Source organism: Apis florea, unplaced genomic scaffold (assembly GCF_048593485.1).
Source record: "Apis florea isolate Af1SG1 unplaced genomic scaffold, ASM4859348v1 contig_3813_pilon, whole genome shotgun sequence".
Taxonomy (NCBI): Eukaryota; Metazoa; Arthropoda; class Insecta; order Hymenoptera; family Apidae; genus Apis; species Apis florea.
The window spans coordinates 750,928-776,003 of record NW_028256869.1 but is presented as its reverse complement, the minus strand read 5'-3'; the positions used below and the strand labels follow the sequence as shown (position 1 = coordinate 776,003).

The 25,076-nt window shown below is 43.9% G+C and overlaps 1 protein-coding gene across 5 annotated transcripts in view; it reads right to left on the bottom strand.

The window, feature by feature from the left end:
- The window catches only part of pnt (ETS transcription factor pointed), a 108,733-nt gene that overhangs the window by 13,485 nt on the left and 70,172 nt on the right, over nucleotides 1-25,076 (bottom strand). For 3 of the 5 annotated variants that reach the window (XM_086917143.1, XM_086917144.1, XM_086917146.1), the window contains 3 exons: nucleotides 17,142-17,258; nucleotides 9,950-10,153; nucleotides 6,452-6,721 (listed from right to left, as the gene is read on the bottom strand). In XM_086917143.1, the coding sequence (XP_086773269.1) occupies nucleotides 6,452-6,721; nucleotides 9,950-10,153; nucleotides 17,142-17,258 (591 nt within the window). The remainder of the gene's footprint in view (nucleotides 1-6,451; nucleotides 6,722-9,949; nucleotides 10,154-17,141; nucleotides 17,259-25,076) is intronic. The other 2 variants (XM_003698498.4, XM_086917145.1) reach the window with 2 other exon arrangements.

The window sequence follows — 25,076 nt, the reverse complement described above, 5'->3', positions numbered from 1 at the left end:
ATCAACGAGGAATCCTCGTTTCTCGCTCGACGCTTTAAACCGCGCCTCTGTTTACGTTGCGCGACTAATTGAATTTTAATTCTACGCTTAACACTCTCGCCATTTCCGCGAAAGCCGAATTCAACAATTTGTAACAACGTAATTTCGTGTAATCTCGTTTGAAATATTGGATACGCTGAAAATAACACCTGAAACGTTTCTGGAATGTTTTTCTCGATGTGTCGAGTCTTTTCGTCCATCGTGCTTTAACAACATCCTCAACTGATAGAAAGATAAACGTTTTTATTAAATTTAAACCAACAAACTGCAACGTTCAATACGGGAATCTATTAAGTAACATGTTACTTACAACACGATTATCTATTCGCTTAAACATCTATTTCAATTTCAAGAATTTAAAAAAAAAAAAAAAAAAAAAAGAAAGAAAGAAAGAATCACATTCCATCGCAAACCATAACCCGCGGTATCTTCGATCTCTTTCTCGATTTTGCATAGAGTTGCAAAAATACATTTACAAGAAGCAAAGGTAAAAGTTACTTTTTTTTTTTTTTTTTATTATTATTAACGACTGCGAAAACGAGAATGAAAATTATTATTCTATCCTCCAGTGTGATAAGAATTACACTGTAATAACTCGCGCCTGCACCTTCGACTTGTAACGATAAAAGTAAAAGAAGGAAGGAATGATCGAAGAAGATCGTGAAAAGGAAAAAAAGGGGAGAGAGAGAGGCGATAGATAGAGAGGCGACGCGTGGTGGGTACGTACGGTTATAACACGAGGTCGCAACTCGAAGGGCCTAGCCTATTTTTGAGAGGGGGCTGGCTGGGGAGGCGCAGAGAGACCGGATGCTAAGAGAGGCGAGGCAAACGGGGGTTTCTCTGTTCGGCGGGCTCGCACGTGATGCAGAGGGGACCGGAAGCGCTCACTCCCCTACGCCTCGTGCCTCTCGCTACTCGTACAGTCCGCCGGCAATAGTAATGGGACTTACGAGCATCGCACAATAAGGACACGAGAGTTCGATGCGCCTTGTGCCTTCGTTTCTCCGCACGCTTTTACCGTTCGTGCGCCAGTTCCCCGCTTCGCGTTCGCCTTCGTTTATTTCTCTCTTCCCCATCCTTCTATCGCTCGCCCCCTTTCGCTACTCTTTCCTTTCCTCCCGTCTTTCTCTTCTCGCCTCGACTCGACGGCGATTGAGATATCTCTACTCCTAGCGAATCGTTGCTCGAGAGGAGTTTGGAGAAAAATCGTTCGATCGAAGAATTGAATCGAAATAAATAGATTATCGGACGATTCGAGCCAAAAATAGAGATAGGAATAACGACGAATAGCGTCGTTTTTTTTTTTTCCTCGTATTTGAAGAACCTATCTCTCCGTCTCCGGTGAAACCACTTTCGGGAACCAAGAATTAAGAAATAGGAATACTTCTAGGGAAAAGAAGAAAAAAGAAAGAAAGGAAGAAAGAAAAAGAAAAGCTCGCGAAGGCATCGATAATACCTGGTCATAATGGAGGTTCGTATCGTAACGTACTCGGCCTGTAAAAGCGGTCGTACAAGATCTTACAAGTTTCCCCTCCCCTCTCCTCTCCTCGCATCTGTTCGATTTCGAACGCTCTCGAAGTGAGCAACAATGCCCGTGACACGCACGCATACAGAGGGAAGCGGGGCCAGTTCGAAGAGAGGCTGCATTTAAGGGTGCATTAAGGGAGGAGCACTCGAGGACATTATAAAACTATCTCGCTCCCCGGAATATTGGGGTAGGACTCCTCCCTCCCTCCTTTCACCGCGTTGCCTCGGCTTCCGGTTGTAACGTGAGCTTCCACACGCTCTATTCCTCTCTTTCTCCCTTCCAATCCCCCATCCCCCCTTCTCCTATACTGTCTATCTATATCTATCCATCTCTATTCACGTTTCTCTCCTCTCTGAAACGAGCCACCAATCAACGATCACCAGGAGGACGAAAACCACGTCCAAGCAGAGAGAATTGATACGAAGAGATGACGACGAGGACGAGGACGATGTACGACGACGACGACGACGACGACGACGACGACGACGAGGGCGAACGTACACGGACAGGAAGAAGGGACGAAAAAAAAAGAAAAAAAAGAAAAAAAAAGAAAACATATACATACACAGCGATCGTGTCGTGAGTTCTGAATGAGCCAGAGGCCGCTTTGTAGGCCCCCGAGGCGGTGTACGAACTATGAATGAACGAGTGAATGAATACAACCTGCGCCAACAACCATCATCCCTCCCCTCCTTCTCCCCTCCCCCCTTGTCTGCACGCCTTTTTCCCTTTTCGTTTCATCCCTCCACGGCGATCCAAAACGCAAGATCCTTCATCCCTCTTAGACGCTTGTTCCACGTTGGCCTCGCACAATTCTCCAATCGTGGCGCATGCTCACTTTCGTCTCGTCACACCCCGACAAACCCGATCATCTAACGCAAGCACGCGAGTATCACTTATTACTTTTCGCTCTTGCTTACCTTTCGAAAGCCTTCTTGGGAAGCCTTCTTCTTCTCGTTAATCGATTGTCCATTGAACGAAACTGGTTTTGCTCGAGTTCGAATTTTGAAATAATATATATATTTTCGTAACGAGTTACGTAAACGAATATATATATATATAATATATTATTCGGTCCCCCAACTCTACAAAACCTTGCGAAACTCTGGTAATTATGGTATGCAGGAGGGAACCGTTTGGAAAGCTAATCGTTACACGACGCGGCGTAATAATTTCTCGTCGATCGCGTCTTCTCCGAAAGATATCCATCTCTCCTCTCACGGGTTTAACGAGGTTCGATCGAAATCCACTCCCTCCACCGCTCCATTTCCGATCCGCTCGACTCGTCCAGACATCCAATACCCCAAAGATCGAGCAACCGATCCCTCGATCCGATCAGATGGGGGTCGATCGATCTCTCCTCCCTCGTTTCAAAACGGTACACGTGCGGGTGTGGTAGACACAGGTTAAGCAGGAGTGGAGAGAAAGGAAGGATGGATGGGAAGAGGATGGAGGAGGAGGAGGAGGAAGGCGACGAAGGCCCAGCGCGGAGGACAGAAGCGATCAAAATGCCGTGTGGCCAGTCTCGGTTAGTTATCACGCGGTGGTTGCTTAACAAATAATCATTGTACCGGTCGGCACGATTGACTAACCTTTCCATAAACGTAGCGAATGGCGTCACGATGGCCGTACCTTTTTTGGCCGGGTGTCAGTAAACCGTAGGGAATCGCTTTTGCGCGCACGGGATTCGACACCGGCTTTTAATTTATGCACAAGCGGCCGCCGTGTTCGTGCACGTGCGACGCGCGTATACGTGACCAACGATCGAACGTCCAACGACGTTATCCTCGAAAAATAACGTATCGTCTCGGATTCAGCCGTGGAAATTGATCAGGGGATACTCGTTTCTCGATATTCGAGCAATACGTAAAGTTTAAAAGAAGGATAGGAAAGACATTGGTTGGTGAATTGTATTTGGATTCTTTTCAGATTTCGAAATATTGAATTTACTCGGTTACGTTGAATTGGGATACGATACGAATTTGTCTTTCTTGATTAACCTTTTTCATTAACTAGTTCGTATCGAAATCAGAGATCGAACAAGAATTTGTTAAATTTCGACGGAAACGCAACCAAAATTGCCTATGGCGAATTTCGAGATAGAAATTTGTAAATCTTGTTCACTAGCTTCTTTTCGATCAACGAGACGCTATCTCTTTTTCTTTTTCTACCGACTTAACGTGTTCGACGAATTAATTCCACCGTTTAAACGAAGCGAGATATCGCCAAGATAAGATCGGTTTAATTGCAACCGCGGATTACATATCCTCTACATATGTAATAATAGATAAAAAGGGAGGGAGATGGAAGAAGAAAGATTTCGCGAATTCTTCTCTCCAGATTGGCGAAGTGTATCGCGATACAACACGCGTAGCAAGTAGGGAACGTGTCGTTGCAAGACGACCAACACAGGCGACCGTATAATAGACTCGTTATTTCTGCTTGCCGGAGCACCGTGTTACGTTATGTATCGCGGCTGTTCGAGGTCTCTGGTTCGACTCTCGCTTATCCTCGCTTTCGACCTCCTCCTCATGGAACCGATGCGTTACGTTACCTCGTGCACACAAAACGTTCCCCGACTTTTCCACCCGATGGATCCATAATTCGCCCGTTTTTATTCCAACCGTTTATTATATCGTCCGCTCGATCGCTTCGAATCGTTGCAAAGCAAACACAAATCCGATCGCTGAATCATCATCGCCGATGAACATAATTCATGTGTGATTTCGCGCGGCAAGAATGAAAATTAAATTCTTCGTCGCGAGAATTTTTTATTTTTTTTTATTATTTTTGTCCTCCAATAATATCCTTCGATAACCGATCGAGTCGGACACGCGTGTGCGCGAAATTTAAACGCGTAGAAAGTTTCTGTAGAAACGCACGAAAGCACAAAAGGCAAGCGTTCGAAAAGTTCCATTGTATGCAAAATGGACGAGATACGCAAAAATGTGTATAAAAATATATATACTACGCGCGCATTTATGATATTATAAATGGATGAGATACGAGTTTCGTTCACGCAAATTCGGCGAAGAAAAAGACTATTTGCATCGGTATCGATAGGTAATAATTTTGCAACGAGAACGAATCGCGTCGAACGAACGTTTGGGTCAAAGTCCGAAACTGGAAAGGGAATGATCGAGAGAGAGAGAGAGAGAGAGAGAGAGAGGCGAGGGGATTTTTTTTATTGGACTAAACGCGAGGATGTCGAGAGAGGCAACGGCGTCGTCTCTCCATTGTCCGCGGCGAAGCGTGCAGAGGGCCCGACTTTCCCTCGTTCACCCACGGTCACTGCTGCAATGACGTAAGGCCCCCGGCTAGGTAATTGTTACCTACGCTACGAACGCTCGCCTCGTAATGCTCTCCCGTGTTCTACTCGACCACCACCATTCCGTGCGATCGCCAATTCGACTTTTTCGAAATTAATAATTTTTAAATTCGAATCGAAGCGATCCTCTCGTTTGCATTTTGCTAATACTTTAATTAATTAATAGAATCGATATCCCGATAGATTGAGGAGGACACGATGGAGTTTCCACGATCAAGAAGGAAGATGGGAAATATTCGAAGGGAGACGAATCGAATGAATGAACTCGATCCGCTCGAATCGACGACGACGACGACGGAGTTTTCCATTGTTCGCCGGTGGAACGACCAAGTCCTTCGGCTGAATGAATTGCGTCAAGAGTGGAGAGCCGATGAAAACGGCGGAGAATAAGGTGAATCACGTCGGTTTGAATTGCGCACCGCGAATATATCGCAATCCGCCAACCCTTTGCCCCGTGCACAACGCTACGAGTCTCGGTTAATGAGCCGATTTCTTCTTCTTCTTCTTCTTCTTCTTCCTCCTCCTCGAGAGGATCGCGAAAAATGGTGGTGGTGAAATCGTCCCTCTCCGAGGAGGATCAACAGGACGGACGGTTAAACGAGAAGGCGAACGAATGCAACGACGATAATGAGAGACTTGTGGCAACACGCGGGGAGATGGTATCAACCCACCCTGACGTAACAATGAGAAACTCCTCCGTGCGCCCGCAACGCTTTCCTTCGCTCGCAATCGGGGAAATAAATAAATCGGCTTGTCGCACGGTGGACTTGCCATGCTCTTGCAAGTCTTCTCCGGCCAGCGTTTCCCAACTCGAGAACCACCTCTTCCATCATCATTTTCCTCGTCGTCGCGTTATCATCGCTTGTTATTTCAATATCGGAAAACGAATATCGATCGAACGTGGCAATGGATCGATAAAAGTACGGAAGTAAGGAAAGTAAACCTCGGCCAGAGCCAGGGAGTCGGTTAAGATCGTTGCTCGAATCGTTCCATGGTGGAGATTTATGCGTGCCCTCGAAGGAATCGGGTGGGAAAGACGGATCGAGCGAAGGGTTGGGAAACGGTTGGGAAAAGATTTACACCGAGTGTCACTACTCCGCCTGTCCTACACCTGACGCGGACACCATGGAATTTCGTATTGTCGGCCGGAATCGTGTCGAGGGGCAAAAGAAACAAGGAACAAACCTTGTACCACGCAACCCCTCTAATTTATCGCCCCGCGTCCAAAGAGAACATCTTAACCCCTCTCTGGATACCAAACATCCAGAGATCTTTCAACGTTGATCGATCGATATCTCGGAACGATCAGTCTCTCGTTTCCATGAATCGAGAGTATATCGACGCGAATCCCGTTTCTATTCGACTCGTACACCGATCGAAACGGAGACGAAGAGAGAAGAGAGAGAGAGAGAGAGAGAGAGAGAGAGAGAGAGAGAGAGAGAGCGAGAGAGAACCTCGTTCGTTTCTATGGAGGAGGAGAAAAGGATAGACGAAAAGAAGAAGAAGAAGGAGAAAGAGAAACAGAGAGAGAGAGAGAGAGAGAGAGAGAGACTTACCATCGTTATGATACTGTCTCGAGGGCAGGGAGACCGAGGCGGAAGGTGGTTGCAACGGGGCCCCCGCTTGGTTTCCGCCGTTTTGCGGGCCCGACGAGTTCGAGGTTGCGGAACTCGCTGGCGTCGCTGGACTCTTGTGTTCCGGCGTCGCAACCTGATGACCGCCGCCGCCGCTCTGGTATCCCAAGAAATCACCTAAATCTGGCACGCATACGCTTTCGTACATGTTGCCCGCCACGTTCTCCAGAGAGGCCTTCGCCGCGTCGACATCTGGATGGAAAACGGAACAAACTTTCCTCAGTTCTGTCTGACCATTTTCCGCTTTTTCTTTCTTTTTTATTTTTCTTTTTCCCGTTCTTCGCGCGCGATAATTCTTCCCATCCATTCTCGAGAAAGGGAATCGGGGCGGATGGAATGGAAACGAAGAAATAGCAATTTCTAAATCTCTTCGAAATCGAATGGAGAAAAAAAAAAAAAAAAGAAGCGTAATTCGTAGTAAAGTTTCTGAAAAAATTTTTTTCGAAACCACGTTTATCAACAAACAACAATATTGTTGTTTACACGCGGTGGCGACGCGGGACGAGTATTAGGATAATTAATGTTTGTGCTCGCGATTATAGAATTCCATGTCATTAAGCCAATTAAGTTCACAGCGAGGCGGCGTTAGCCGCGCGTGCAAAGCCTCGGCTCCCTGCTTTTTTTTTTACCATTCCATTCCGGTGTAAGAGCGAACATAATCGTGACCAACCATCTACCCTGCTGCTTCGTTATTACGTCCATTATTGCGAAGGAGGACGATTGCCATTCATCGTGATTCATCCACGGATCCAGGCGATCCCGAGCGTTTCCGAGGGAGCTTGGCGCCGCCTCTCTTCTCCAAAATTTCCTACCCTCTTATCCAAACGAAACGGAAAAAACCAAATTTCTTTCTTTCTGGAAAACGGATGATCGCCGATAGAACGAAACGTAGCCTCCAATTTCTTTGCCTCGGAAAGAAGAGAAATCCGAGGAGAGGGGAGGGGAGAGAAGAAAGGAAATCCAAGGGGTTGCGCAAGAGTGGACGAAACGACAGAAAATGGCAGACGATTGCTTGGTCTCGCCCGATGATTCGATCGTGTATATTGCATCGGGAGGAGGATGCACAGCTTTTTAGTTTCTACTTTTTTTTCCCCCCTCCTTTTTTTTTTCTTCTTCTCTCTTCCTTTTTTTTTTTTTTTCACGGCAGAGATATTTCCTAATATCCGTTCTCGTTCGCGGAATCAAAGCGATTACCCACGCTATGTCGCGTCTACACGCGTGCACCAACACAAGCGGTGAGTCGCGATTGGTCGCGGGTCACGAGCCTTCTTCCATTGTTCCGCCGTTGTATGAAAGAATCCCGATAAAAATATATATATATATTTGATTCTCGACATCGAAATGTGATTTCGTTCCATGTAGATTATTACTACGCGCTACTTTGTTATTAACTTTCTCTCTCTCTCTTTTTTTTTTTACATCGAGCGTATCTCGCTCTATGATGCACACTCTTATCTGAAATAATTATCCTGGCTCGTTTCGTTACGGAGCCTTTGCTCATTGTTTCGTTGATAACCGAGATATCGCCTATCTGTATCAGTCCTCTTTTTTTTCCCCCTCCACTCTCTCTCTCTCTCTCTCTCTCTCTTTTATATATTTAGAACGCACAATAGCGTATTATTATTTATTATTTATTTATGCTAATCGAAGGAAAATGAAACATTTATTCGCTATTCATACGACACGCCGTTGAATAATCTCCACCAGAGTTTATCGAATCCATAATTAATTGGTCGCACGATGAGAGGGACAATAATGATAACGATGATGAAAAGAAAAAAAAAAAAAAACGGGAAGAAGAAGAAGAAACGTCTCGGATGAAAATCGTCGTGTCTAATCGTGTGCCAACTCGATTGAATCGATTGATTTCCTCGCCGACGACACGAATAATCGATCAGGAAGTACGGGCTTTTACTTAACGGGAATTAAATCATGGAGTGAACCTCCGCTTCCTGCCCGCCAATCATTTTCATACCTCGAAGGCCGCCCGCCTCTCTCTCTCTCTCTCTCTCTCTCTCACCCTTCTCGCGTCCTTCCTTTCTTCCTTCCTGTCCTGGCATCGCCGAAGATGTACAAGTTCCAAGGAAACTTCCCTCGACACACGATACGAACGGATAATCGAGATCGATCCAACATCGTGGGAGAAAGGGAGAAGCCCTTTACTCCACCCGATTTATCCATTATTCGATCGATAATTCGCGCAACATTCGAGTATATCAATAGTTCGGAGCGGCGAATCTCGTTCGAACAGCTTCGAATCGCAAAAAGAAAGAAAATTTCCCGTACACGTGCGCCACAGCAAGAAAGAAAATAATCAGAGGATATAATATAATAAAATGGAGAAATTTCGATTCGAGGATAGAAGGTTGGAAATCGAAGCACGTCGGGCAACAGATTTCTCAGAGAGAAGAAAAGGAAAGGAACGAACGGTCGGAGAAAAGCATTATCCTCGTGCCACACGATTTCCACCCTCTTCTTCTTCGTAAAAATCGCTCGATCCCCGGTGAAGAATGCGCTCCCGGGGCCTCTCTATCTCTCGTAATCGAAACACGAGTGGTTTCCCCGGGGGGAGGGTTGCATGCACGCGCTTTGACGCACACACAGAGAGAGGCCACCGAAAACCACCTAAGTGGCCGAGGCAATGGCACGGGAGCATTCTGGCGGGCACAGGATATCCGGAACGGGAGTTTCTATGGCGCGCGGCTCTTTTTTCCCTCCCCTCCCCCCATTCTCTCCTTCGTTCTAAATAAAAAGTGCCGATTCAACGCTTCGAAACGTTGAAAAACACGCGTGCACAGCGAGAGAAAAGAGGATACGCGCGTCTCGCCTCCGCGATCTCCTCGTCATTGTTGCCCACCCCCTCCGGTCATTCTCCCCCTCTTCTCTCTCTCTCTCTCCGTGTACCTGTGCCGTGACATCGCGATTCTACGGGGAATCCGATCTGTATTTTTCTCCACTATGGGATGCCCCGTACTTTTCTTAAAGGAAAACCGATTCTTCCGCTCTTCAACCTGCTGCTCCTCTTTTCCTCTCGCGAATAAAACTTGCTCTCCTCTCCTACATATCGGGGGTCCTCCCTCCCCTCTTTCTTTTTCTCTCTCTGCAAGGACGAAGTTTTTCTCACGAGTAAGGGAAGGGATCTCTCGCGTTTTTAATCCATTTCTATCCCTCCTCTGCATCGGAAAGCGGGAGATCCTCCTCTTTTTGGGGGAGGACGAGTTCGACTTCGCGACGAAATCTCTCTCTCTCTCTCTCTCTCTCTCGGCGTTTCAATAATTAAATAATTCGCGCGCATCTTTTTTTATTCTACTATATGAAAGGGAGTGGATGATCGAGCCTGTTAGTCACTGGAGGGGGATGAAGGAAAACGGGGAAGAACGAAGAAGGAAGAAGACGAAGGAGGAGAAGAAAGTCACGTACCTTTTTGAAGGATCTCGAGGTGTTCCCACAGGATATCGCCCATGAAGGCCGGAGCGCGTGCCAAGAAGGATTCCTTGCCCATGGCACAAATCTGTTTCCCGGTCATGTTCTGCCAGGGTTGTATCGCTACACCCGCGAGGGAGAACTCGCCGATGGCCCAGTGCAGCCAGTGGGCGACAGCTGCTTCCGACCATTGCCTCGGATCTGAAATCAGTGATCAAACGTCTTCAATCTTAATCCCCAGCATTCTTCCCAAAGAATTTTTATTATTCTGAAAAATTGCGCCATATTGTGGATAGATCGGGCACGGGTGAAAATTGGACGGAACGCGTCTTCGAAATGGAAACTAGGAGACGCACAGAGACGCAGAGTTTCTCTCTGACGGGTATTAAATAATCGTTGAGTAACACGCCACACCCGTTTTATATTAATTTATCAAAGCCGATGCGTAATATATCGACTAATCGACGAGGAATTTCATCCATATTCATATGGAGAGAGAGAGAAAGAGAGAGAGAGGGGGAGAGAGAGAAAGAGAGAGGAATTTTTGAATTGTGAATTATTCCAATACGACGATTATACGATAGATACTATGGAGAGATTCGGGTCAAAATCGATTCAATCCGGTATCGATAAATGATAAATTCGTTAAATTTCCTCGGGTAAAAAAGTAATTTTATTATCGCCGATTATTTTAAAATCCGGTGACTAATCACGTTTTTTTTTTTCCAACGCTTTCAAACAGGAAACGATCGATATCTATTCTAATGAAACGACCGGCGTTCTGTAACGTTCGCATCTTTCGTGATAATTTTTCCTCTTTTTCCCAATTATTATAATAAAATCGTTATCGTTCGTTTGTATACGATGGGATATCTTATTGCTCGCGAGTCTCGCTTAGTTTATTAAACGAAAAAAATATGTATACATACTTTTAACGCGACGTTTTCGTTATTACATTGTCAACGAGAAAAAGTGGAAATTTAAATTTTCGAAAAACGCCTTGTTCAACGTTTTGAACAATTTTGAATAATAAATCAATTGATTGCATATCCGTATCGATAATAAAAAACTTTCGAGAGCGAAACTTTTGAATTTTCTTTCTCTATTCTTCCGAAATCCGAATTCTTTAGATCGAGGTATAATAATAGGGAGTTGACGCGTGCGATTTGAACGAAGCGACGATGAAAAAAAGAAAAAAAAGAAAAATAGAGAGAGGGCACGAGAGAGGAAAGATCAGGAGACAAAGGCTTTTCGAAGACGGGAGAGAGAGATATCGCGGCGGGTTGACGACATGATCGGTGCTCGGGCCCGGCCATCTTTGGTAGAAGCAATACCGAGAAACATTGGAATGTCCCATTTGAGGTGCGCGCCCATATTTGCACGCGTGTCTTGCATTGTTTCGCGGTATCTTCCACGCGTAAAAGTACAGTTCGGCTCATAATGCAAACAGAAATTACGACCAACTCCCCTAACGCGAGGCCTTCTTCCTCTCTTTCTCTTCGCCTCGTGCGCCACAAGAATTCGTCGAAACGTGCGCAAACGAACCCACTACCTCCGCAATTACATTAATACTTTCGCTTTTTTCTTCTTTCTTCTTCTTCTTCTTTTTTCTTTTTGATTTCGCGAGCACGTTTCGATGTAAATATTTCTTTTTAAATTTCATTTCATTCAAGATATTCCTTGAGTCGACTCGACGAGAATTTCACTCTCGAATACGCACAATCGATCGTTATTTGATTCGACGATGAAATGGAATTTTCGAAAGTCTAGCATTCTTCTTCGTTTATTTATTTCTAATTTCTGCTATTAACAAGATGCTCTCACAATTACGAATATTTCCAAGTAACACAAGATGTAGTCAAAATATTTCCTCAATTTTTAATCTCGTAGCAATTTAAAATTCTCGTCTTATATACCATTGGCTAGTAATAATCTGAACATTCTATATATATATATATATTAAGATACGATCTGAAAATCACGTGTACCGATTAAGTAATCGCGTAGGAACAGAGAGGAAAATTGTATAAAACTTCTTTCAGCGTGTTTCGTAAAAAAAATTAGAAAGAAAAAACTGACAACGAAACGCTTTTACGCACGATTGACACGCGACATCGAACTTATATTGCTTAATTAAGCGATATAACTCGTATAACGGAGAGAATAAACGAAAAGTCTTCTTCCGTTTACTTGACTATATTACACCGGTATTTTTCGAAACAAGAATGCCAACTTTTTGCCTTTTCTCGTTTTTCGCGAATAATCTTCGAATACGTATTCTCTCTCTCTCTCTCTCTCTCTCTCTCTCTCCGGGCGATGATAATGCACGAAGAAGAATAATCTAATGTAATACAGGACTTTTAACTCCCACCCGCTGTTTCACCTTATCTGCCGGCCGATTACGTCGTAGGAAACTAATTGCCTAGATTAGCCTATTGCGGTACGCTTGATTAAAAGCTGTGCCAGCGAATGAGAGGCAGCGAGATCCTCTGCGCCACGTCGCGATACCACACCACACCACGCTCCGCTCCCGTAATCGCTTCTACCCTCGCGCTCCAATATCTTGGCGACGCATTCGTTCACGCGCCTATCACCTATCCTACAAGCGAAAATGAAAAATTATATTCCAACGAAAATTACGATATTCGCGGGAAGGACGAATCTTATCGATATTTAATGCGTCGAGAAGATATTTTGACAAGCTTGTTACGCTTATTATTACTCCACGCGAAAGTTGTGTCAAAGCAATTAGGATATAACTCGTAGATGGATGAAAATTTTTGAAGGATTGTTTAATGGAGGATGAATATTAATATTTGCAATCGCACGTTGAGGAATCGAAAATTCGCGGTTAACAGAGAGCAAAAAAGGTGATTCTTAAAGTTTTCTTGGAACGGAGGACGAATATCAATATTCGTAATCGTTGAAGAATCGAAAATTTAGCTCTGATGATGTTTTATTTTTGTAGATTCGTTTATTACTTTTCCACGTGAAAATTATATCGGCGATATAATTCATGGATAGGAAAGAGAGAAAAAAAAAAGTTCTTAAAGTTTTCTTGGAACGGAGAACGAGTATCAATATTTTTTAATCGTTTGAGGAATCGAATAATTCGCGGATAACAGAGAGCAAAAAAGGTGATTCTTAATGTTTTCTTTAACGAATATCAATATTTGTTAATCGTGTGTCGAGGAGTCGAAAATATCTTGACGTCCATCCATCCACTTATATTGACGAAATTACGATATAATTCATAGGCGAGAAGAGAAAAGATGGTTCTTAAACTTTTCTTTAAAGGAGGACGAATATCAATATTTGTAATCGTACGTCGACCAATCGAAAATTTAGCGCTCGAATCGATGCCCTATTTTTTTCTTGTAGATTCACATTCCCCGCGTGAAAATTATATCGACGCAATTAGATGATTCTTGAAATTTTCTTCAACAGGAAACATTAATTCCTCTGAATGCACTGTTTTGGAATTTTACTAAAAAATTTAAGTTAATGGAATAATTAAAAATTCTAGCCAAGTAAGTATCTTCGATATCCAATAAACATACCTAACCTTCCAAAAAACGTTCCAAAATCTCATTCTCTCTTTCGAAAAAGCAGGTTTACACATTGGAAAGGCGTTTTAAAAGCGAAACAAACGGAGTAATCGAAAGGAAAGAAGGAGAGGAGGACGAGTGTCGCCACGAGGCGAGAGAGAGAGAGAGAGAGAATTGTGTTAACAGTGCTGACAAGGAATAAGTTCGGCAAACATCGGCGCGATCCTCAAATATCGGCGGCCCCCTTTGATCGTGCGGTGCGCCGTTAGACACTAGCGCGAGTCCACTCTTTGCTCTCTCTCACCTTTCCTCTATTTATGTATTATCGCCGATCCGTGTGCGCTTTTGCCACCATCCCTTTTCCACGAACAGGGCTGCCCTCCCCCCGTTCATTCATAAAAACGAACTTACACTCGCGAGTCACGTAACGAGCGGATCTCGATTTCGATACGTTTCTTTCGTTTCTTTCTCTTCTTCTTCTTCTTCTTCGACAACTTCCTTCCTTCGATTTATTACGCGTCGTACTTTGATTCCCATGGACCAGCACGGCTCGAGCCAGCCAAGGATATCGGATAGAGAAATTCTTGTCTTTTGAAATTCGCGATAATTGGACAGTCGTTGGCGTTTTATCGACGATACAATTATATTCGATAATTTGAGGAGTTGGAAAGGGAAACGTTCGAATAGATACTTGATATTTCTAGCCTGGAAACGAGAAATAACAATCCACGCTTCGAATCTTTGCGCGAGATTTTTCTACGAAAGGAATAATTCGCGATTGGAGAAGGAATGGGAAATATTCCAATAAATATTCCAATTCTAATCATTCAAACGAGAACGGGAAAAATAACGTAAGCGTTTAATGCTTCGAGTTTCCGTTTAAGATTCTTTATTATGGGGAGCGAGATATTTGCGATCATCGAACAGAGAGAGAGAGAGGGGAGGAATGGGATAACGCGAATTTTCTGAAAGGTGTCCGAAAAGCACAGAGGCGATCGTGCAGAGATACGGTGAAACAGAGATAATCAAAGCGCAGGTGGCACGCTCAAAGCTTTCTCGACGATAATCGAGAAATACCGACCGTGATTTCGCTCGGTTGGTTTAGGAAACCGTCTGCCAGACCCGTAGGCCAGTTTACCTACGATACCATGTACCTGCCCTCCCCAGTGATAAATTTCACCGGCCTCTCACAGGTGGACAGGTGGATGCCAATTCTCTCTCTCTCTCTCTCTCGTTTTTCCCCTTCCTTTTTTTTTTTTTTTTTCGTTTCATTTCTATGGATCTCACTGGCAGATCGACGAGATGCCAGATTGCGAGAGCATTACGACGACCAACGTTTCTAATTAGACGCCATCTGACGCCATTTTTTTCTATCATTACATCGCCTTATCTCCGATCGGTTTCTTTCTTTCCGCTCGACGTTTCGATTCTCTAAATACGTATTAAGCGTAAAAGTTTATTTTATTTCAGATTTGTTTCCTTTCCTTCTTTTTTTTTTTTAACACGGTTACAACAAATCTCGAAAGGAGATAGAACGGAATAGCACAGAGTTGGAAGATAGGCAAGGATGTGATGACGAGAGCAATATTCTGACGCGTGTCTCGACTCGACGTTTCAATTCTTTAAATACGTATTACGCGTTATTTATTATTTTATTCCAGATTTGAGACATGCTTTCTTTCTTTCTTTTTTTTCTTTTTTTTTTTTTTATACGATTAACAACAAATTTGGAAAGGAGATAGATAGTTAGTCTCTATAGGACGACAGCACAGTGTTCGAAGATGACAAGAATCTGTGTCTCGACGCGGTGTCGGTACGCGACGAGCCGTATCTCGATTCGACAAAAAGGGTACGCATCCTTGGCGGCGCTTGTTACTCGTATAAGAAAGGCAAATTCCGAATAAATCATATAAACGTATGCGTCGGTGGGGCGCTCGTGACGTCTAGCAACGCGATCGCGAATGCGCGCCGTGTCTCGTTGCAGCAGGTGCCTCCCTCCTCTCCTCTCTCGTCCAGCCGCGCCGCTGTATCGAGAAGTGGATCGCCAGACCGCGTTCCCCAATTATCCTCCCCGATCGATCACAGCGATCAATTAACAAGAAAATAGCGAAAACAATTCTCTCGTAATCGTTTCGCCACGAATTTATAACACTTTCCACAAAATATCCTTCGAATTACCGATTACCCCCTCCCTAAGTGATATAAAATCCAGGGATGGAGGTTGCGATCGTCGTCGAAAGCAAAATTTTATTAAAACGAAGAAAAAGAAAGGAGGAGAAAAGGGTTTGGTGGTTGTTGGTTAGGTTCACGGAGGAGGTCAGAGACTGTAGGTGATCTGGCCCCGGAGGGTACGAACCCGGGGCATGTAGGCCGGAAGCAACGTCACACCCGCGTGGCTCTGAATGCGCATACCGGATGTGTGGCATCGGCTCCCCATCAGAACCATCAACATCACATTCACAATTCTTGCACATCGCCGCCGCCTCGTCGCACATCGCATCACATCGCGCGTATATACACACTCGCGCGCACGCCGATGCACGCATCCAACTCCCCCTCCCCACCGGTTTCGAAAGGGCCACCGATTTTTCGACAAATTTCACCCGCCCTCGCTCGACCGTGACCGTGATTGTGCAACAACGAAACGAGAGCCTGGCTTTTTTGCCTTTTCGTTCTTCCTTTTCTTTTCTTTTCCCTTTTCTTCGCTCGATCGGGCTCAACTTCGATGGGCTCCATGATGGATTCGAGTGCTTTTTTCCCTTTTTTTTTTTTTTTTTGGAGAACAAGTGGATTTTGAGAAGTTATCAATTTATTGATTTGTCGCGTAATAATAATCGCAGAGATAAAATTGTTGCGAGAAATTATATACGGATCGATTGTAAATGTTATAGCTTTTGGCGATAAATAATTATTCGAAGCAACGTTGTTCTCGTAGATTGTTTTTTTTTTTTAATTAGTTATTTCTTCAACGGGTTACGGGATGCTCGACGATGATTTTGGAATTTCGAGACTGATCGTCGAGTATTACAGTTGTATAGCGCGTATACGCGATTTTCGAAGGATGAAGCGAGAAAAGGAATGCGCAAGATAGAGATATACGGTGTTACGTCAATCAAAACCTTGGCTGATTATGCGGGCAAGGATAGTATCGGTGCGAAAACAAGATCAATAATGTTTCGATTAAGTAATTGCATTGAATGGCGATTAACGTTCGATTTATACCGATTCATTTGTCATTAAGTGACAATTTAAGAAGATTAAAATCGATAAAATCTCTGTTTTACTTTAATATCGATCTATAAAAAGAAAAATCATTGAAATAAAAAAAGAAGAGGAAAGAGAAGAAATTACTCATGCATGAATGAACCAAGTAATCGAACCGATATACGTAGAAAAGGAAATACGTTTGTTTCAGATGAAACCGTCAAAGCTCGCGAATCAGGATCGCGGCAATGAGGCGATAATTAGAAATCGTCGAGAAACCTGTACGCCATGAAACGTGCATGAAGAACAAAAAAAAGGAGGCAAAAAAAAGGAAAGAAAAAAAGAAAGAATGTTTTCCGCGAGATTGGGATGTTGTAACGTGTATCCTACAGAGAAGAAAAAGAAGAAGAAGAAGAAGGAAAAAAGGCGGCACTCACCTTTGGTTATATTGAGGCGGACTCGTTCCTTCTCCCAGGAGGCGAAAGAGGCCTCCAGGGCCTCGGTCATCTTCTTGTTGGTCCCAGGTGTTAACGGCGGCACTTGTGCCGGTATATCTGAAACGTGACGATACATCCTGTCATTGTTATATCGCTCAATTACTCAATTGATTTATTCGAAAATTTTCACGTTTAAAAAATTCGAAAAATTACAACCTCTCGTCTATCAACCCACCCCTCTAAATCCCTCTTCCTCTAAAAAGAAACATCCGCTCAAAATTATTAATCCTTCCCTCTCAAAAACTATCTCTATAACCACCAAATTCGAAACTCCCCTCCTCTCGACCCTCCTGAGCAGATTCGAGGAAGCTAGCAGGCAACATTCTCTATCAAAATCGTCGATAGGTGGTCAACTTTCCTCGTTTCTCGAGGAGCGAGCGAGAAGGAGAGAGGCAGACTTGGAAGAATCGGTGGATGTGTGAGAAGCCAGGTTAATGGTACTTCTCACAAAGCGGCGTGCACGCGCGCGCGTCATCGTGCGGAGAGGGAGAGAGAGAGGCGCGTGTACACGAGGAGGAGGAGGAGGAGGAGGAGGAGCGCGTCAGGTGTCGCGGCGGCGGCAGGAGCAGCGAAAGCGAGCAGAGGCGAGGGGGGCATGCACACCATCCTAGATAGCATCGTCGTAAAGAGGGGTGCAACTGGCGGCGGGCAGGTGCATCGTCGTTGTAGGTACGCTTGCTCTATGTCGCGCACAACTCGGCGTACGCCTTATGGCGCGATGCTCCTCTTCTTCTTCTTCTTCTTCTTCTCTCCTCTGCGACGTGCATTATTCTTTGTGCTCTCGATGCACAGGGTTTTTGAAATTCGTCGATTTCTGACGAGATTCTCCTTTGGCGCGATACACCCCTCCCACTCTTCTCCATTATTCTTTGTCCTGGAATATAATAGGCTTTTGGAATTCGTCGAATGGGTTTTGCTCTTTTTCGTTGCTTCCAATTCCAATTAACTTTTTCTTTTTTGGGGGGGGGGGAGAGGGAGGGGGAGAAGAAGAAATTCTTCTTTGCGCTATTCTTTGTCCCGAGTAGATAGGTAGATTTTTGGATTTTGACGAGTTTCTTCTTTCTGCTGTTTCAATTAGCGTTTTTTTTGGAAGTTGAAGAAATTTTTGCTCTATCATACCGAGCATGATACACGATAACTTGGATTCGATTCTTCTCTTTCCCCCTTTCGACGTACTCTATTCTTTGTCCAGAACGTAGCGGGTTTTTGGAATTCATGGATTGGATTTTGATGAGATTCGATGCTTTTCCTTTCTACTATTCTTTGTCCTGGGATAGTAGGGTTTTTGGAATTCGTGGAATGGATTTTGAAGGATTCCTCCAATCAGCGGAACAAGCTTGAACAAGTTGTTTCGCGAGGAGGAAGCGTAGATCGGGATCGATAATTGCACCCTGATCTGCTTAAACGTGCAAGTCTTATCAACCTGTTTCTTTTCTTTTTTCTTTTAACGATGGATCAGATATTTTTGGAAGTATTGAAACGAATCGATGAAACCCCCCTCCTCGTGATAGAAACTCGTTGATCGTTCGAAATTCGAGAAACGTTCGTTTTGAAAAATTTTATTTTCCGCGAGTGTGACGGGTCGGGATATACGACGAGCAATTAGTAGAACGTTGGCTAAGATAAATCGAGTACTATGCATAATTTTCCCTTTTGTTACACAGACTCATTTCAGGGTGAAAAGATCAAGATCCTAGATTAGAGCGTGACTTCATAGCTATTAGCGATATAATAGGTTTGAAGAAACACTACTCGATTCCGTTTAAACTATAACGATCCCGTTAAATCTTCCATTGCAACGATCATATATATATATATATATACGTGTATACTCAACACGGGAAGCGTATCTTTTTATCTGGAGAAAGCAAAAGACCTGTGGTCGCGTGTGTTACCATAGTAGGCCACTGCTTATGTTTTCATACCCGCCAACCACTGTATCTTATCGAAGGCTCGCTGCCTTACGTTTCTTCCGTTTTCGATAAACGCAAATTATATTCTCGCCCGGTCAACAGCCAAAAGCCTCCGCTCCGCTCCTCTTCTCGATTATCTTCTTAAAAAAACCTTCATTATCGTCCAATTTAATTTGAACGTGAAATAAATTCGTCGATTTATTCACATCCGACGCGAATATAGGAGGAGAGAAGAAGCGGGTGGTCGCTGTTGAGGATGACGCGTTAAAAATCGCGGGGACATCTGAATTTGCACGGGTATAAGCTCCAACGGCGCACCGCCGAAACTCCATTAAGTATGTATGGCGTGCAGCCACGGTAAGCCTCCCATAAGCACCTTTGTCTCTACGCGTGTGTGCGCTCGCACCAACACGTGCGCGCCGCGCAAATTTGCATACCACAGGTACGCGGTAACGAACGTACAAAGTAATCGTCGTCGAGTTGGACAGAGAACACGCTCGTTTCCATCCTCTCCCCTTAAATGGTTCCCGCGAATTTGACACGCGATAGAAATAATAATTTCAATCGTTCCTCCGTCTCGAATAATCGATATTCCGTGGAAATTGTGTCGATAAAAATGCGAAGGGAAGCGTTGAATTTGGAAAGATTATCGAAGTCGATCTATTTATCTCGCGCTATTGATTTCTTTCTCGTTTTTAACCATTCTCCTCGAATCGATGCTAAAATTGTACGTATTTCTCTCTCTCTTTTTTCCTTTCCTCGCACGGATTAGAAATATATCCCGATTCGAATCGTGAATCGAAAAAAATTACTTGTTCTCGGCCCGAGCATCTACAATGTTGATAACGTTCTGAAACGGAACGTGACTGGTGTTTCAAGGATAACATCGTTCTCTCTTTCGACTGCATAATTAATCACAAACCTATATATATATATATATATTTTTTTTTCTTCTCCTTCTAATTATTATTTAATTTATATAATTACAATCTACCCCACAAAGTTTCCTTCCTTCATCCTCGAGATCGAACTTCGAACCGCCAATAGTCTTTCTTCTTCTCGTCATCGATCCAACGACATTCCTTGCAATTCTCGATTCTTCCAACAATCGTTCCGATATAAATATCCGAGCGATCGAAAAATTACGATTCGTAACACGAATCCAGCTTCGCTCAACTTCGCTCGAAACGAAAACGCCGAAGAAAACCCGTGAAAACAATCCTCTCCCTCCTCGTGTATAATTCAATCGACGAGTTTTCCTCGACGAGTTGCTCGAAAAAAAATGCCGCTTCTATTTCGATCCCTTCGAGCCCATTGTGTTCTTTCCGCGAAACCGCGCGCAACCCGTGGCACGGGTGCAAAGTGTATCAGCCGCGACACGGAATTATTCATCGCGACTACTTTGACGAGTTGCGCGTGGTGGAACGTGTAATCGAAGGAGGAGACGAAGAAGAAGAAGAAGAAGAATCGTACGCAAGGATCGAAGCCGGCGGCGGAGGAGTCGAGTTGAAAACCCACGTGCCACGGCGCAACGCTTGCCCCGTGCGCGGAATAACAATCGGGCCACATTTGCAGCAACGACGCCTGTGGCTGCCTCGTTGCGAATGCCGCGTATCATCGCCCAGCAAATCCATCCATCTCCTGTTTCCAGAGCAAAAGCTTCCTATTTCGAGGAATTTTCTCGATCCATCCGAAAATTCGTTTGAGAGAAGGAAACTTTCGAATCATCACCGTTTTTTGAAATTTCCTTTATACAATTTCCTGTATACAAACTTCAATATTCACAACTTTCTCTATTGTTCACTTTATCCGAATCCAATTAGCTAAAATCTCTTTCTATATTAAGATACAAATGTTATGGCAGGAATAGGTATACATGAAATGTCGGTAGATTTGGTAGATTTCTACGATCGGTTCCTTTCGTGCCTCGATGCAAGTCGATGTAAGTAAGATTCAATTCAATAGTATTTCGCGACTCTCTCGAACAGCCAAGAGATGTGAAAGAAGAAAGAAAAGAAGAAGAGAGCGCAAATCGATCTAAACCGATCCATCATCGTGGTTGGAAACGTAGGTAGGAATCGTAATCGGCGCTTTCTCACGCAATATCTTCGCAACCCCGCGTATGGAAGAGAGCCGCGGGCCGTAATTACGCTACACACAAGTGGAACATGTGGACATTTCCTTTCGTGCGACTAATCGTGTCTGATGTAATGAAACAGGAGGAGGGGAGGGCGAGCAGGATCGGCATCTGCGATCTTCTGCTCCATCGCGATTATCGATCGCTCCGACGACACTCGAATACCACCGTTCCCGATTGAAAGCGCTTCGACAACCACGATTAATCTTCGAATAATCGTTATCGCCGCCTCTCGCATATCGCGTTACCTAGATCTTCGTAAATAAAATTTTAAAAGAAGATTTACGAGCATTTGGTGTCGCGATCGTGGATGCATCGATCATGAGAGAAAAAAGAAGAAAGAAGAAAAATTATAAATTCGAGTTCAAACCGTCTATCCAAATCGACGCTTCTTCGTAACGAGAACGCGCTACTTCGCGTCTAACCTCGAAGCTACTTTTATTCACCTGTTTAATCGCCTTAAGTATCTCCAGACAACGTTTTATTCGATCAACGAACGATATGTAAACGGAGAGAATCTTGTTGCTCGCGCGGCAAGAAGATGCGATAATCGCGAAATCGAGCAACAACTCGAACGTGCATTTTTTCCAATATTTTGTGAAGAAATATCGTATCCATTCCGTTGCATCGAAAATTAATAATTGGCAAGGATCGAGGAGATAATAATTTTTTTCTTTATTCCTCTCCTCTCTCTCTCTCTCTCTCTCCTTCGTCCCTGCGTTCCCTTTTGAAATAAAATTCGATATCGAGACCGATATCGAAGCCGAGTTGGTTTCGTCCGCGCATTGGTTAATCGAATGGAAATGCAAATGGCTAATGACCCGCGACCCAGCTGACACTTGACCCGTTCAACATAAATTTGCATAGCTCGTTATATTATTTGCGGCCAAAAGCCGGTACGTTCGCTTATCGATGACAACACGTGAAATATTTCTCTTTCTCTTCTTACGATAATCTTAATCGGTTTGGAAGGGACGCATTTGTTATTCCAACGATCCAACCCTTGCCGGCGAAATCGATTTCTCGACCCCCGTTAAAAAACGAATTTATTACCACCATTTTAGTTTCCTCCAATCCTTCTTTTAAAATTAATCAACCATCGCGATCAGAAAACTTTCTTGCATTGTGGGCAGGATCAGATCCTCGGATATGCGTGAAACATTTTCTTTTGCCTCTTTTTATAAAGTGAATGTTAAGTTTAAAATTTTGATGGATGAAAAAAAAATAACAGACTTCCTCGAATGCAATATCGTTAAAATAAGAATTTTTCCTTTGATCGATCAAACGACGAATCTATCTACATATTCATTTCCGTGTTCTCTTTCGCTCGAAACGATTCAACAACCGATGACTGTGCGTTTGTCGCAAATGCATTTCTCAATTGCAAAGCACGAGGATAACTCGTCATCTCGATTATCGTTCCGAATTTTATTTATATCGAGAAGAAAGAAAGAAAGAAAGAAAGAAAGAAGACTGGAAAACATTCGTTATCAGGCTAATGGTTCGAAGATCCGATTCGCTTCGAATCGAGGAAATTTTAATTGTAAATGGTGAAACAACAATTTCAGAGACGCACGAGTCGATCGTTGATCACGGTTAAATATGTGCATTTGACGCAATTAATCGGGGGAGAGGGAGGCGACGAAAATTGGACGAAAATGTCTGGAAATTTTTTCCCTCGCAAAAATTATCCCCCAAACTCTCGTTCCCCCTCTTCTTCCCGAGCGAGGGCAATTGAAAAGCGATGGACGCGGGGTCGTAATTTTCTCTCTCTCTCTCTCTCTCTCCCCTTTCCCTCCCCTCCCCTTCTCCATCCTTCTTCTCCTCCGCGTGGAAGTCGACGAGAGTTTGTAGACGAGTTTTAACGGACACGGGGCACGTGCTGGCAACGTCTTCTGGCTTATCCCTCTTTCCACGCCGATTCTGGAATACACTCAGCAGCCAAACAACTGCGGCAGCTGTTGTCCTGAACAAACTACTGCTAAGCCCGTGGCGCGCCACGCTTCCACTCTCCAAATCTTTCCACTCTCCTCCCGTCTCGTTGCCAGCAACGCGTTCCAGCAACTTTCCAAATTTTTCTCCCTCGGTTCAAACTTTCCCGCCAACGAGTCGATCGCGATTTATCCCCCCCCTCCCCAATTTCCTGCTTTTTATCATCGCGTCATTGCGCGTACACCGTTCGATTAGATCGAGAGAAAGAAAAGCGTAGCGGGAAGTTTAATTTCGTGGCAAGCTCGTGACGAGGCGAACAAACGTGGCAATCATTTGGAATGGAAAAAACGCTTCGGTCGTGGAGCGGTTTTTGCACGCGACCGTTTTAAATATCCTTCCTTCCTTCCAACCGCTGGAACCCCTGCTTCGATCCTCCTATTTCCTCTTAATTGACACTTTGTCCACTCTAATTAAAAAGAGATTGAAAACACGAGACGGGTGTCGTAACCCCGCCATTTCTTCGCATTTCGATCGTTTTCTCCTCTCCCGTTAGATATTATTATTATTATTATTATTATTATTATTAATAAAAGAACAGTTCTCGCGGAGAGAAACACAGAGTGCGACACACTGCGTTGCACTCTCGAGGAGGAAAATCTACCTTTTTTAAAATTCGCTTGATCGATAATCCCCGATTATTATTATTATACGTTATTAATCGAGACGAGGAAGGAGGCCAGCGTCGAATTTGCGAGCCGTCGATCGCTCTAATTAACGTAACGCACATGGTGTGCGTGCGGCACAGCCTCTATTTAACCGCGTGATCCTCGTACACCTGTTGCTCGCCCTCTGTAAAACGCGTCCAACCGAGCCACGTCACCCTATATTCAACCCCTATGGGAACGACGATGAATTCGAGAGGGTTGGCAGACAGGATAAAAATACCTACGTGAACTGAAATATATATATATATATATATATACCTTTACTCACTTTGGAAGACGTGCACCCATTATTCACGACGAAAATAGAACTTTAGAGGGTAATAAGAGGCATTCTGAGTCTTTGCACGTTTTGTCGCGCGTTTTCGAAATTGTTGCGAGTTTTTAAATCCTTTACACTCGACGTTCCGTCGAATTTCTCTAGCTAACTTAAAATTAAAGTTTCAATATCCCATGTATCTTTACGTAGAGGGAAGGAAAATTTGTCGGGTATTAAAGCATGTATCGTTGTTTCGTGCGAATGTATTTTAGTAATCGCGATGAAATGTCGTTACCTAATAATTTCGTAATTTTATTATTCATACAACAGGGAAAAATCAAACTCATCTTCGCTCCAGCTAATTTCATCATCGTACGCATACAAAACTTTGAAAATAATATTTCTATCGAAACTGCGAAACTCGGATCGACAACTCGGAAAACGTAGCTCGATCACGGGTTTAAAATCTAATCCATTCGATAGTACATTATTCTATACTATTTCTATCTGTTCACGAAGCGATGTTTTGAAAAAATCAAACCTAAACAATTGTCGCTGAACAATTGCTGAGTGATGGCGGAGAGTCGCGTTACACCCGTTGGAACGCAAAGAGTTGATCCCTTCGTTGCTACAACCGATTATAAATACCGTTCTCCATAAAATGTCGCCTATTCCACGATACGACGAGTTATTGTTTCGCATCGAGTGTGTCTTTCTTTGGAAACGTAGCATCGATAGTTTCTTCTTATCATCAATTTCTTTTTCAACAAACGTCAAAGCAATTGTTGCGAGTCGACGAATAACAAACGGTGACGATCTTTCTCGTGCACATTTTCGGCGAAAGAGTTAAACTCGGGATCATCGCGCGATTATTTCCACCGATATACCGATCTCGTTGTTTGGTTTTCCCCG